This window comes from Tachysurus fulvidraco, chromosome 3, assembly GCF_022655615.1.
Source record: "Tachysurus fulvidraco isolate hzauxx_2018 chromosome 3, HZAU_PFXX_2.0, whole genome shotgun sequence".
In the NCBI taxonomy this organism is placed as follows: domain Eukaryota; kingdom Metazoa; phylum Chordata; class Actinopteri; order Siluriformes; family Bagridae; genus Tachysurus; species Tachysurus fulvidraco.
In genome coordinates this window covers 9,075,477-9,090,824 of record NC_062520.1, presented here as the reverse complement: position 1 = coordinate 9,090,824, position 15,348 = coordinate 9,075,477, and the positions used below count along the sequence as shown (strand labels likewise).

At 37.6% G+C, this 15,348-nt stretch overlaps 1 protein-coding gene across 3 annotated transcripts in view; it reads right to left on the bottom strand.

Moving 5' to 3' along the window:
• The window catches only part of si:dkey-192l18.9 (F-box/LRR-repeat protein 7), a 30,650-nt gene that overhangs the window by 12,193 nt on the left and 3,109 nt on the right, over window positions 1–15,348 (bottom strand). For all 3 annotated transcript variants that reach the window (XM_047811513.1, XM_027149713.2, XM_027149714.2), the window contains one exon: window positions 11,789–11,878. In XM_047811513.1, coding sequence (XP_047667469.1) covers window positions 11,789–11,878 — 90 coding nt within the window. Of the gene's footprint in view, window positions 1–11,788; window positions 11,879–15,348 lie in introns of those variants that run through there.

Below are 15,348 nucleotides of genomic sequence, written 5' to 3'. Positions count from 1 at the left end.
GATGGTATTCTGTGACCTAGTTAACCAGTATTGATTTATTCATTGATAAAATTCACTCTGGATTAGGATGACTGCCAAATGCTGTAATTTGTAAATGGTTTAATTCTGAGCTCGGGTTAATCTCTTTATTGAGAAAACATCGCCATGGGTTTCCTCTGGGTTCTCTGACTTCCTCCTTCCTTTCAGAAACTTCAAACATTTCATTTCCAAAAATGTTGTGTGTGTATGTATTTGTGCCTCATGTCGGGGATAGAATCCAACATTTTACCAGGATATTGAAGAAGAGTAAATAAATGAATAAAATGAGACATGACTTTGGTTTGGTTGAACTCCACAAGCAAGTATTGCGTGCAACTGTCTAAGCAACTGTCCAGAAATGAATTTCAGAACTGTCAGAAATGAATTGCCTCCTCACTGTGCATGTGTTACTCAACACTCTTAAAAAAATATATAGATGTTGTCCCAGAATGCTCTTGCTTCATCTAACAGGCAATAAATTGGCTACGGAACCACTGTCAGGTCTAATTAGCACATAAGTTGAAGATGATGTACAGAGAAAGGGAGGGTGTTTTTAAAATGAAAGACCCTTTTGTACTGTCACTATGCCAGTGCACCACAGTAAACCACTGTACAGCACAGAGCAGCTGTGAGTTGAGATCAACCCCACCACCACCATCCATCCAAAATTCTCGCGTGTTGTAAGTGCAAAAGCCAGCACTCGTGCCACTAATCTATTGCAGTACTGCTTGGCTAGACAGTCAAACTCATCAGTTTCATGCCAGCTTGCTTGTGACGAATTCCTTTCCATCTGCCTTTTTTCATACATTATATTCTGTCAAGGAGTGTCCATGAGTACAAGAAGATGTGAGAAGTTTCGTGCCACGTTCTGCTGAACTCTCACTAGCAAAAAAAAAAAACCTTGGATGTCACTTCTTCACAATAAGTTACTGAAGAAATAAAATGTGAGACTGAAAAATGGTGTGACACCATGATGAAAAAACACTGTTTTCTCGGTAATGAGGCCAAAGAAACCAACTTATAAAATGTGAGGCTTTATAAGTCTGTCATAAAACTCAAGATGGAGCGTTAAATAGATCCAGAAGAAAGTAAAGAGGCAGGGGTGCCGATGAACAAATATGATACGGAAATTGCTCAGGTAAACACAATTTTGTTAGCGTTCAGCAAAACATCCGAATAGATATGTGGACACTCTGGCCATCAAGTTTATAGCTACTTACTGGCAGCCACTTTATGCAATTCAGTTTGCAACTAATACCAGAGACAATTCATGAAATTAAGGTTTAATGTTTAACATACTGGAAGTGGTTTTACAGAGTATAGAAACAGGAAAAAATTAAATAAAAATGAATAAATAAATAAATTTCAAGTTTAAAAACGAGTTGTTATACATCTCTAACATCTATCTCTATCCGTAATGAGCAAGCAGGAGGCAACAGTGGCAAGGAAAATCTCCCTGAGATGATACAAGGAAGAAACCTTGAGAGGAACCAGACTCAGAAGGGAACCCATCCTCATTTGGGTGACACTGGACAGTAAATAATGTAAATGTAAATAATGTCCTTTCTACAACAGTTTAAAATTTTGCAACCGAGAGCCCCTTAGGATCTAACAGGTCATCATAAACTCTGAGTTAACCACAGACCACTAATTCAGAAACACTAATTCCTTCCTACCAAAGTCTTCATACAGCTGAGTAATGCAAAGGTTCAAAGAAGGCATGACAGTCTCCGGACAGTCCCACAGCAACAAGACTCTAACCAGGAATAGAACATCAGGCTTGACAAAGTAGGTCTGTAAGACCTACCTAAGTTCTTTTGCAGTCTTGGGATTTGTATTCAATTAATTTCATTTTATTTGTCACAGTCACACAAAATAGTCCTGGTCATGATCACAGTGGATCTGGAGCCTATCCAGGAATCTAGGAACACCGGGTGTGAGTTGGGAATACACCCTCATTTCAGATACTATGCACACTTTCACGCTTATCAATTTGTCAATTTATCATAGACAATATATCTCCCAGTATGTTTTGGGAGGTGGGAGGACACAAGAGAACCTAGAATAAAACCACTTAAACACAACAGAGAACATGCAAAAAACTCCACCGAGGCAGTAACTCGAGCTCGAAGCGGATTTAGAGAAAACAGAGTGTAGGTTTAGATCCAAAAAAGACATTTGTCGCAAAGAAAAGCTCCCTGAGACAATATGAGGAGGAAACTTTGAGAAGAACCAGACTCGACAGGGAACATCTTCTTTATTACACCTGATAGATCTGAAGATCAGGACAACAGCAAAGAACCATAACCACTAAGACACCAAATCCCATCCACATGGAACAGACATTTTTCTACTCACAACTCAGCATCAATTTTATTATGCAAAAGGCCTAGATCACAGTGACCGCACCAAAGAGCTTTCATGCCCACTCACTGGAGAAGGAAGGACAGCATCCAAACTGAGTGTGGGCAATCACAGTCTGTCTTCTGACATCTTGTTAGAAGCCTAAAAAAACAAACCCCACAGAAAATTCCATGAAGAGTGCTGCAAAGGCTTGCACGTTGCTTCCCACATTCTCCTCTTCGTTTTGATTTCAGATGGTCTTTAACGGTTCCACAGAGTAAAACTTGATTTGGGGTTCTTATCAGCAACACCATGTCATTTTGAGACCCACATGGCAGACTTTTTACCCTAAAGCAAGATTTTACTGTTTCTAAGCCAAAGCTGATTTAGTGCCTTAGATAAATGCTCACTAGATTACAAATGAGCTTGTGTGTGTAGCCTAAAGCTGAGCAGAATGCAACGGGCTGAAAAGCTGTGACATGATTTGTTTTGAAAGTTTTATGTTAATCTACCATGCCTAGGGCACATGTACTCTTACCCCAGGTCAGCTATGTTCTGTGAGAAGCATACTGTTATTGTATTACACATTTTAAGCACATTTCTTTAGTCTCTTGTGTAAGGAAACACCCAAGCACATAAAACCATGATAACTGTGATAAAATTTGAATTGGATTTAAGTGTATTATGTAGCAAAGTCACTCTCAGAAGCCTAAAAATGTAAAATACACTTGAAAATGTGTAACATTGATTGGCTGTGGATGTTCAAAGGGTGACAGTAACACAACTCATCAAATAAAACTACACTATGTTCATGAGTGGTGTCAGTGTTGCAGTGTATATGGTCCCTGATTAGATCTTCGGGTTACTATGTTCATTGAGCTCTATAATCTAACCTTGAGCAGACCAAAGTTGTTAATGAAAATGAATGAGTAAACAAATGGATGAATAAGTGAAAATATATCACTCCATAAGCAATGCACGCACGTCATACCGCACACACTAAACACCATGTACTTGCTAATAATATGAAACAAAATGTAGTAAAACTTACAGTAAGGTCTCTTTTTGGACAGAGAAGCCCAAATTCTGAAATAGATGAGGTTTGGATATGAGTTTTATGTCACGCAGAGCTAATTTTTGACTCCCCTCTAACCATAAAGTCATTGTAAAATATTCCATGAACAGTCTTCAGGCTATCAATTTAAACTAAGTTTAAGAACCCAATAACCTTAGAAATGGCAAACACTGAACGGTCAGATGAGTCGGCTGTAAAGACTCTACAGCTTAACGGACTGATATGTAAGACAGGGCGAAGTCTTGTCAAAAGGCTTTGATTGTTGATAAGAATTTGGAGACACATCCGAGGAGCACCCAAAACACGACTCGGTCACACATCATTCTGTCAAAAAACCTGAGTGAAAAAGATGCATAGACAATTCTCATGCCATAAATACAGACAGAGTACATTTGGTCCAAGCTTGTTGGAGCCAAACCCTCACTTTCCTGCTGGGCTCTTATATTCCTCCTCCAAATGAAGTCTTTCCTGATCCATGTCCAATGGGCTTATAATATTAATGTTAAATTAGATGGCTGAGACTCAAACTGAATGAAAACAAAAAAAGCGGTAGGTGTTACTTTCTAATAGATTACTGGGGTGTTTGAAAAGGTGTGGTTCTCGACTGAGCAATATAACATCGTGTAATAATTGGATTATAGCATGCACATATGGAAATGCAGGGAAACAGTGAAATACTTCTCAGGAAACTTTGCATGGCTTGACAAATTGAGTAACAACAAAATGTTCTGTAATAGTGCCAACTAGGAAGTTCAGGGGATATGGTTATAGTATGAAATTATGTTATTGTACAAGGGAGGTATTTCACCAGGAAACTGTTTACATGAAGAGGACGTGGCCTCACACTGAACATTTAGTTCCAAAGGGATTATCCTGTTATGCTTAGGAGCATAGTAATACTTTATTACTTTTATTGTATTTTAAGTTTGCTGCATGCAATTTCTAATAGATTTTGATCATAGCCCTTTTGTGTAGAGCGGCGTATATTCAAAATGTTTAGTGACCACATTAAAGTCTCCTGTAACAGGAGTCAGTTTGCATTCACACCGTCATAAAAGAGAAGCCATCTTCCTTACAGAACTTGCTCACGGTCTTTATGCATTCTTTTTGTTTAAATGAGGTAAACCCTTTTCACTCCTGCTTTCTCTCATTTAATCGGCTGCTGGCTTTTATTTGTTTCAAACAATCTGACGTTCTTGGAGAGAAAAGGAACAGAGGAGGGTGAGAGCTCAGTGAAAGATAAGGGGGCCTTGAGAAAGGGAAGAGGAGTTGAGCTTGTTACAGGACAAGAGGAATGTATCCTTATGCTTTATAATAAGAATGCTTCGTGAAGTTAAAAAAACATGACTTTTCATATGAAATGTGTTACCTCTCATAATAAAACGAGTCTTTTTCATTCATTATATTTAGAAGCTACTGTAAGATGCATAATAAGCGTTTTATCTTGAAGACAGCTGGCAGTAGAAGCAAACGGAGTCTCTGTAAACTGAAGACTAATGCTGAAACCTGATGCTGCAGTACATGATTTTAAACTCCCACTTAGTGTTATTCTTCAAATCAAGCTTAACCCCCTAAGCTTGCTATATAAACTTTATATTTCATTTTTTTATTTATAAATTATATGAGTTAAATTTTTTGATGTGGAATGTTAAATACAAGTTAGTTACTGTTATCAACGTCAAATCAAAAGGCATTTTATTGTCATTATGACCATATATAACCATAAAAATCAAATATATAAATAAGTAATAGGCAGTGGTGGCTCAAGTGGTTAAGGCTCCATGTTGCTGATCGGAGCCTCAGGGTTCTGTCAGGATTTCTGCTTGGACATTCTCTGCCAGAACATTAGGGGGCGTTCCGGCAGTGTGTTTTCTGTCACGTTTCTTGTCATACTCACCTGTTTGTTATTGGTTTAATTATTATGTGTATTTATTTCCTCAGCATTGCGGTTAGCCTCGAGGAGCCCCCCTACTTTTGTCGGCTTTTGTGGTTCGGTTCCTGGTTCATGTGTTTTGTTAATAAATCTGTTTTTACTTTGTTATCCCTGCATTTGGGTCTGCTTTTATCCCCACGTTCCCTGACAGGTTCAAGCCCTAGCACTTCCAAGCTGCCAACACTGGGCATGCCATTACATTTATGGCATTTGGCAGATGCTCTGATCCTAACCTTCCGAATGGTAGTCAAACACCTTAACCACTAGTCTACCACATCCCCTTAACAGTCTCTCTCTGCTCCTCCAAAGTGGGGTTGTGTTAAGAAAAATATTCCACGGTGTTGTAATATAATGTGTAGAAAGCTTCTTTAATATATTCAATTCAATTCAAATTTATTAGTATAATGTTTTAAACAATGGGCTTTGTCTCAAATCAGTTTTATAGAACATAAGTTATATTTGAACTTATATTAAAATGTGTTTGCATTAACCCCAATGAGCAAGCCTGAGCTGACTGAGGTGACTATGGTGGAGAAAAACTCCCTTAGATAAAAAAGAAAGAAACCTTGAGAAGAACCAGACTCCAAAAGGGAATCCATCCTCATTTGGGTGACACTGGAGGATGTGATTTTAAATAAACAGTCTGGCAATTGTGTATTGAACAAGGATGTTGTCCTCAAAGACCACATGTAGTTGGCATCTCCTCTTAGAATATTTAGGCGGTGCAGTACATAGTGAAATGAAACAACGTTCCGCCAGGACCATGATGCTACACAGCTACAGAAGACAACACAGAACTAAGTGCATTGACATTGATTTACATAAAGTGCATGTGTGCAAACAGTGCAATGCACTATAAGGCAATATAATACACAGAGCAGTGCCAGTTAGTTCTGCATCACTTTATTATTGCAGCCAATCGTTCCCTCACCGGTCCAGATCTATTTTTCCTCTCTCTTGAAGTTAATAAGACAGAAAAAAGTCGAGCTTGTCATGTAATGGGGAAAGTACAAAACACAAATTTCCCTATCCTTAGGCTTTGCTATGATGGAAAACTTAAATTTACAACATTCACATTGACTATTACAAGCTGCTGACACTTGAGATTTCCATAAATCCGTCCATAAATGCTAAATAAACACCTCATCACAAACAGCTTTATCTAATCAATGATTAGATAAAACACTTTTAAATGTTTCCCTCCTTATTGTTAGGTATAGTTTTTTAGTTTATGTGAAGTGCTTGACATACAAATGCCTATGGACATACAGTAGTTACTATATAAACAAAAGTGCATTAGAGGAAGGGTATTAAAACTTTTGATTTGTCTTGAAACTGCCACTATCATCAGACTTATAAAATCAGACTTATAAAAATTTTGTCAACATCTTCTGATCAATCAGATTTGATCATTTACAGCACTATAGCATAAAATCTGTTAGAGTTATTCACCATTTCAGAATAAAAACTGCCCTGAGATATGTCTAAAATCCATTGCATATATATTGCTGGACAAACACGGTCTTGATTTACACTATAGATCCTTCTTGAAAATTCCAACTAGTAAAGTAAAGACTGTCATCGGGCTTTGGGCACCATAACCATTTAATCAGATGTTAAATGATTGCAGTAGTCCCAAGAAGAAACATTTGTACCATGTTGTTTAATTGGTAAGCATTTACAGTATTCTCTCAATCATTCTTCACACTGTATTTACTTAAACTTCTTCGGCCATTTGCTCTATTACAATCAGGAAGTGTGATTTGTTAGAAACGCTTGGTCTTAGAAGTTTAATCTGATGTTATTTACAGACCTCTGATAGTAATTTGCACTGTCAGGACTCTATTTAAAACTCCATTACATTCAGAGCAGTTTTTGGGGCCCTGTAAAACAAACATCCATTCAGTCCTTCATTTTTTGGCAAGGAGAAGATCAACACTGACACTATGCACCATGGATATGTTTGTACTACAAAATAAATGGATGAAAGCATGGATCGTGTTGGCAGTTGGTGCGTTTACAAGCGGTAGTATGAGAGCATTACAGTATTACAGATGTATGGAATAGTCCTGAGAGTGTTTAGACTTTGCTTTGACATGCTTGCCTCCACTGACCTCACAGTACTGAGAAAAAAACGAAAAGGACTGTACTTATTACTTACATAGAAAGGACATGGTACAGTGAGTTTAATTACTTCAGATGGAAAGCTCTTGAAGAAGGAAAGGGATATCTGTTTATAAGACAAAAAGCTGCAATTTGCTCCAGCGTAGAAGAGGAAGTTAAGAGTGTGTTGTGTGGTGACTTTAGCAACGCGTCTTTTGAAGATCATCATTTGGTGAAGTAACGAACAAATGATTTAGTGTTCTAATGATGAGTGGTTCTTCCAGCTGTGCAGACATCTCCCACAATTGGAAAGAACACTTGTAATGATAAATCAGGTTTCAAAGATGGAACAAAGGACCCTGACATTTTAAAAAAGGATGTTATGGCCAATAACTATACTTAGAAACTGCTTGTTAATACCATTTATAACTGGCCCTAAAACCTTGAGAAGGAATGTTTCATTAAATGCACATCATTATTTATCTATTATATGACATTCTGCATATAATCACTAGGACCAAGGGTTGGGTTTTTACAGCTAATCAGCAGAAGTACAGGCTCCAGATCATGTGAAGCTTCTCCTACCACAAAGTGAACAGTGAGGATTTATTTCATTTTAATTTCTCAGAGATGGGAGGAACATTTTGGATGTGGTTGAACAACAAAATCCTTTGTGCTGAGAAAATCTCCCAGCTATGATGCATTCATGCATGAAACAATTTAATGTCCATAAATCTTTAGAGGCATTCTATTCAGTTGGTGCTATCCATTACAGTAAGATGGATTCTTTATGTTCAGATAGAAAATGATGTTTTTGACCTGTGGAGAATCTGAAACATGGCATTATTCTTGTCATAGAAATACCCTATTAGTGATGCTCCATATAAGAATTGGAAAATCACTTTTAACAATCATTCCTCAATTTGCCAGGTCCAACCCAGTAGCTAGATCCCCAATACATTTACAGCATTTAGCAGACGCTGTTATCCAGAGCAACTTACATTTTTATACAACTGAGCAATTGAGGGTTAAAGGCCTTGCTCAGGGGCCCAGCAGTGGCAGCTTGGTGGACGTAGGAATCGAACTCACAACCTTCCGATTGGTAGTCCAACACCTTAACCACTAGGCTACCACATCCCAATACATGACAGGAACCAAGGAAAGAACATAACATGTCCTGTGAGCCATATGAAACAAGCTATTGTAACGTTCTGACCTTATGTTACATCATGTAGCAAAGAAATGCATTAAAGCATCCTCTTTTTCATGCATTCTCATACAGGTCATCTTTGACATTAAGAGTACATCGCCAGTTTATCTCTCTTGGACTCAGTAAATAGATTTAATAGCAAGCAACATACAAAGTACAGTGTAGAGATAGATACGCAAAACCCAGAAACCTTTGGTCAAAACTAGCAAGGAGCAGTTTGGGAGTCATCTCTTATAGGTGAGTTGACTTCAGTGCTCTGACTCACTGAAAGGGTCAGAAATTCCATCACTATGACCTATGGTTTGAATCCAGTCAAAGCAAATCTTAGGGTTTTTTTTATGGTTGTTTTTTTTAGGGTTGTAAATAAGCACTTATGAACCAAGCAGTAAGTTCATGAACGTTATACAAAAGGATGCTCAGTTATATTATGATTACAGGATATTTTATATTATTGAGCTTAGATATTATAGCATGGGTCTATTTGACCTTTAGAAAAACATTAAATACACATAAAACAACTTTGTCTCGCTTAATATGTTGCCTTTTCAATGACTATAAAATGGTTCACATAACAATAACATGAAATAACAAATAGAAAAATGGGTTATGGTGCTACAAAAAAAGGCTAATAACCCAGGACCCAGTGCAGTGAGTTCCTTCATGTACAGTACTCTCTGTGGTAAAGCATTTTAAATCCATGCCCCGCTGCCTCTATTATGCCAAAGAAAACCATCGATGACAGCTCTTCCTAGGAAAGGCCAGAATTTATAATGCTTTCATTGAACCTGGTTTCTCCCTGAGGAATGTGCAGCATAGAGCCTGGGAGAAAATCAGACAAATTCTCATTCCTAATGAACAGCAAGATGTAAATGTGTTGATTTAGGTTATTAAACAATGTGAAAACAAAACAGTCTAAATGGTAAATGTTAATATCATCAAGGGGTACGCAGTCACTGTTCAGAATTGAGCAAACTGATATTTATGGATAACTTTGTTTTTCATGTAGCGCTTGAAATACAGTTTATAATTTTTTGAATAAGTTTGGTCTATCTGCCATCTGTTCTGTCCACAAGCTAAACAATTCAAACTGAGGGTGGAGGTGTTCAAAATCTGTGCTCGCTAAAGTGACCTCCAAGACCTCAATACATCATCCAGGAGTCTATGAATCACTCAAGACTAACCCAGAATTGCATGTTTTTGATTTACACATATTTATGTCAGGAAACATGAATGTGTATGGTGTATGGGGTGTACGGTGGCGTGCCTCATTATGTAATAGGAAGTGAGTTATTTTTAAGACCTGTAATTTCCATGTAAGTTGGAACAAAATTAAAAAGCCTGTTTTTTTGAAGTGTCTTGAAGCCTTTCATGCTAGCAGATCAGAAGGTCCGTCACATAACCAACCAACATTCACATTCATGGTCACAAAAACGTTTGTCCAAGATCTCCAGAGACATTTCTAGTGACTTATGAAGATCATAGCATATGATTATACACCTGTTTTCACTCATGAACACACTCAGTGAGCCTTGTGCCCTACTGATGGGGGCAGGGTTATACATGATGAGACCACTCCCATTAAGATAGAAATGTTTCATCATAGAATAAAAGTGATGAGTCGGAAGACCTTCGTATTGATTTCACAGAGACGATTACCTCTTAGGGCGCAAACCTTGCCAGCAAAAGTAAATTCCCCATCATAGCTTAAAACAGGCACTGGTGTACCTCCAAAAACTGAGATACAGTTCTCACTGAGTACCTGGCACTTATTATTGCAATTACAACAAAAGCACAAGACGATTGGGGCAAAATACAGAGTTGGACTCGGCCTTACTGGCTGGCATAATGCCTCGGAAAACCGAGTGCCATGCCATAATGAAAACAATGCCCGCCTGGAAGGTTGTTTTGCAAAGAGCAGTATTTGTGCCCAACCACACACTGCCCTTATAACTGCACCATTACAGCCACTATCAACAAGATGGCTTTCATTAGAGGGACTGATAGTGGTATAAAAAAGAAACACTGAATTCCTTGGAAAACTTTACTTTAAGTGAGGTTGAAGGAAAAACAGAGGCTCTGCAGCTAAGGAGTTAGAAAAGCTGCATGCTAGACAACACAGAAAATGTAGACATCTGGGAAATAATGCTTTAGCATGCTTGTTATTCAATGTCTTGTTTATGTTTAGTACATGGATGGCTTAAATATTAATTTAATATAATATCTATCAATAATTTGATAACGTAATCCCTATTAGGGATGATCTCATTGACAGTATGGTACAAATAATGTGGGGAAAAATTGTCACACACATTTAAAGGCATATAAGCAAAATGATGATACTAAATTTGTGCACATTGCTTCTTGCAATGATCTTTGAAAGCCAGGGAGGCTTGTACACACAGGAAGACATATTGAAAAGAATATGTATAACACAAGATCACATCAAAATCCTAATGCAAGATACAGAACCCTGCAACAGGAATGGGTTTCTAAGGTAGACTTTCAAATAGTCTACCTTATACGTTCTCTACATTTGAACATTCGTGACCGGAGAATTTTCTGAGAATTAACAAATTATTTGTGGGCTCATTATTCTATTTTCTTTTAAAGTACAGTACTATTGCATTTAGAATAGCAAATAAAACAAGGATGTTTTTCAAACAGAATAGATGATCTACATTTACATTTGATATTGTAGCCTTATTTAGCATCATAATATTTGCAAAGGAATTAAGGAATAATTAATTTTAGTTCAGTCATAATCTCACATGCAATCTTCCTTTAAGGAGCCAATTAGGAAACAAAATAGTTTCTTGCATTCCAGTGGGTCGAAACCCTTCACTGGAAAACTTGAAAGGACTCATTAAAAAGCTTTCAAAAGAGTACACATCCAGATAAGACAGTGTAGCTATAAAGTATATGTTTTGTTTTAAATGATTTGCTGTATAAACAGCCTACAGGTGCTTCGCTTTTGTGGGAACCACGAGTTTGACAATGTTTTTGATTTTAGGTTATCCTTGGAACACAAGCAAAAAAAAAAAGCATTTCATAAGATGGAGAGTGTCGAGCAAGGAGTTTCGCACATAATGAGGACCAGATGCCTTACCTTCACTGGCAGTTACATTCCTGGGAGCTTTAGTGGGTGTATGATCGGTGCCGGAGCTCACGTCGGAAGAAATGCTGGAGCTTCCTTTACCTGTGTAACCAAAACAGAGTAGAACATAATTCATCATTGTAAATGTCTGCTTAACTGAATGGCATCATACCTACATTTACAATGTCAGGGTTTATTGTGATGCTGATGCAAGACGGTATCTGATTAAAAGAGATAAATTATATAAAGACAGGGATTAAAGTTTCCAACTGCAAGTCAATATTTTAACAGATGCCCTAAAAATGTGATCAGAGATCCAAGCCTTGATGGCCAGCCATTTTTTGAATAATTACCAGTGGCATTGTGTGTTATTTTTAATCCAATGTGAGGTTTGAGGTTTTCATGATTAAGGACTTTGAGGAAAACTCATTAGAAACGCACTGGAGATAAAGCTTTTTCACGTTTATGCCTTCCTGCCAGTGAAAGAGCAGCCAGTATCTAGCACTGGAACAAAACATGGATAAACAGTAGTTTTAGGTATGTTAGCAGCACTGCTTTTTACATATTTAAACTTTAATAAACTCTTTGAGCTTTCTGTGGCTTCTATTCTGTGAATTTAGCTATAGCACATGCAAATCAGAAGAGCAAAAAGCCGGTCATATTACTCAAAGTATACTTTAAATTTGCAGTGGTGGCTCTAATGGTTAAGGCTCTGGGTTGTTGACTAGAATACTGGGGTTCAAACCCCAGCAGTGCCAAGCTGTTCCTTTTGGGCCCCTGAACATTGCCCTTAACCCTGTCTGCTCCTGCAACCATGTACAGTATCATGGCTGACCCTATGTTCTGAACCCCAGCTTCTGTTGGGATATGCAAAGAAAGAATTTCACTGTGCTATAATGTATATGTGACAAAATAAAGGCTTCTCCTCAATAAAATACTAACATCTGTATAAGGAAATCCATATAAAATGCATTACTTATATAAATGGATTACTTGGGAAGTAACAGAAAATAGGCCTGTCTTGCTGATGAAAATTAAAATTATGAAATTAAAATCATAAATGGAGCGAATTTGCAAGCATGTCATAGTATAGTATGTATTGAATAATATACATTAATTTATTCCTCCTTAGTAACTGCTTTATCTTGGTCAAGATGTGGTGGATTGTGGACACTTGATGAAAGGCCAGTCGATTGCAGTGCACCATACACACCGTCACACACACAAGTAGATAGAGGGGAAAAAACACATGAAGCTGCACTCAGACAGTAACACAAGCTCGGGATCAAACTGGGGACACTGAAGCTGTGAGATAATTTATTTTCAATTACTTGGCAGATGCATTTATTAAATTGATTTATGTGATTCAAAGAGGAAGCTGTTGAACTGTAACAGTTGAGAATCTTTTTACAGGGCCCAGCAGATTCTCTGGCAGTCCTGCCATTTGAACTCACTAGCGTACTAATCACTAGCTCAGTGCTAAGCCTCAACTGCCCACCATTACTGCAGTTTTGTTCTCTGAAGAAATCAGACGATTTACCAGGATTACAAGAAGAAAATATTGATCTTTATTTGTCTATAAAAAAAAGGCTATTTTATGGATTAAGAATATTAAACAACATATAATGATTGGTGATTGTTTGTCTTGCAAATTGAAGAGTTAAATCAAGGCCTTTAGAAAAACTCTGGAGCCACAAATGCAAAACTGGCAAAAAAATGTGTGTTTGTGTGTGTGTGTGTATGTGTGTGTGAGGGGCCTGTTTTATGGCAGACCATAAACTCAAACCACTAGTGGCTTCGTGCAAAATCATCTTGGGCCTTTCTTCCACATAAGGCGTTCACCATGTAAACAAGCCTTTCTTCACACGCTTTCTTCAAGTGCTCATCATACCTACGCACAAACATGCAAACATTTTACATGGCTACGATGCTATGTTGCACGGGTAACATTGTGCATCACCCACATGGGGACTAGAATTAGCCTTGCTTCATTTCAAATAAGCCTCTAATATTACCACTGCTGTTGCAAAGCCCACCTTATTGGTAACACCTACACAAATGCCCCATTATAATTCAGTCATATCCAGAATGGTACTGTACACCAACCAGTGCTGTATTGTGGCTAACATGAGACAGGCTCCCTTTATCATTATCATTGTAAGGCACATGGTGAAATCACTGAACTAGCACATCTGCTTCGTTTTCCACATCAAGCCCCAAAATGTGACTCACCATGCAAGTGGATGCAATTTGCTGTCTTGTCAAATGGGCTCAATTAGTTGAAATTATGAATACCCATAGCAATTTGTTCGAGCTATCCCATTCAGCACAGCTTCATAATGTGTGGTGAAATTTATTGTGTTAAAGATATAATTATATAGTTGACTAACTATCCATCTATGAAATTAAGAAACAAAATCACAGATATCTGGCAAATTATTTTCTCTCAGTGTTACTGTCTTTGCCACATACCATGAGCTCAAATGTATAGTAAGAATAAAGCTGTAAAAAAGAGTAATACAATACAGAGCAGTAGTAGGTATATGGTCTGAGTAGTCAGCTGTTTGTTGATTGTGCTCAAAGAAATTTCATCCTTTGCATGCTGTTCTTTATTCAAGGGCACAAGACTAACCTATTGAACTCAAAGTCCTAATGATTTAGTTCACTGTATCACTCATTCCTGCTTAACTACCAGTGGTTTTCTTCCATATTGAAATGCGTAGAAAAGGAGACAGTCTATCACGCTACACTCCACGCATCCAAGAAAGTGCTTCACTCACATAATATGAATAGGAATATCATTAGTCTTTTTGCCATTACATAAAGAGCTATTTCAGATCACTGAAAAATACATTGAAAAGACACTTCTGTGCGATGATCAGTCTGAAGACCAGCTAAGCTTTCATACTTTCTCATTTAATTGGGGTTTTATCATATTTCAGACATATACAGAAATAAACAGCGGACTCAGAAGCAATCACAAGTCTAATCCGATCACCTTGATTCTTTTCCATCGACGGTTGAACCTCTTAATGGAATCTAAACCTATCAACCTGAACATTATCCTCTTAGTCTGTTTAAAACACTTAAACATTTGGCCTTTTGATCAAAAGTTTGGCCTTTTCGACTCACTTCATTAGCAAACCTTTAATAAAAGGGCTTTTTGGCAAGATCTTCCAAATGATGTGTAAAAAAAATTCACATGCACAAACAATTCCATTACTCAAGAGCTTAGCACCCAGTGACAATTATTTTCCAGTAATCAAATGTGAAAATTTGAAACAGAGACACACACAGCTTGAATTCATAAAGCATAGGTTTGACTCTGCTTCTGTACAGAGACCACAGACACACCTGACCACTTTCTACTTAGAATGTTCAGTGGTTTCTGAATTTTGTTTAATTAAAACAAAAATCATGGGATCATTGCATGCACTCGGGAATAATTCGGATCTGTTTTCACAGTCATATTTCACTGGTCTTCCTATTTAAGATGCAGAAAGCTGGGCTGCTTCCCAAAAACCACTGACAAGGATTTATTTCAGTGGAATCCTTCCTATTTTCCTATTCAA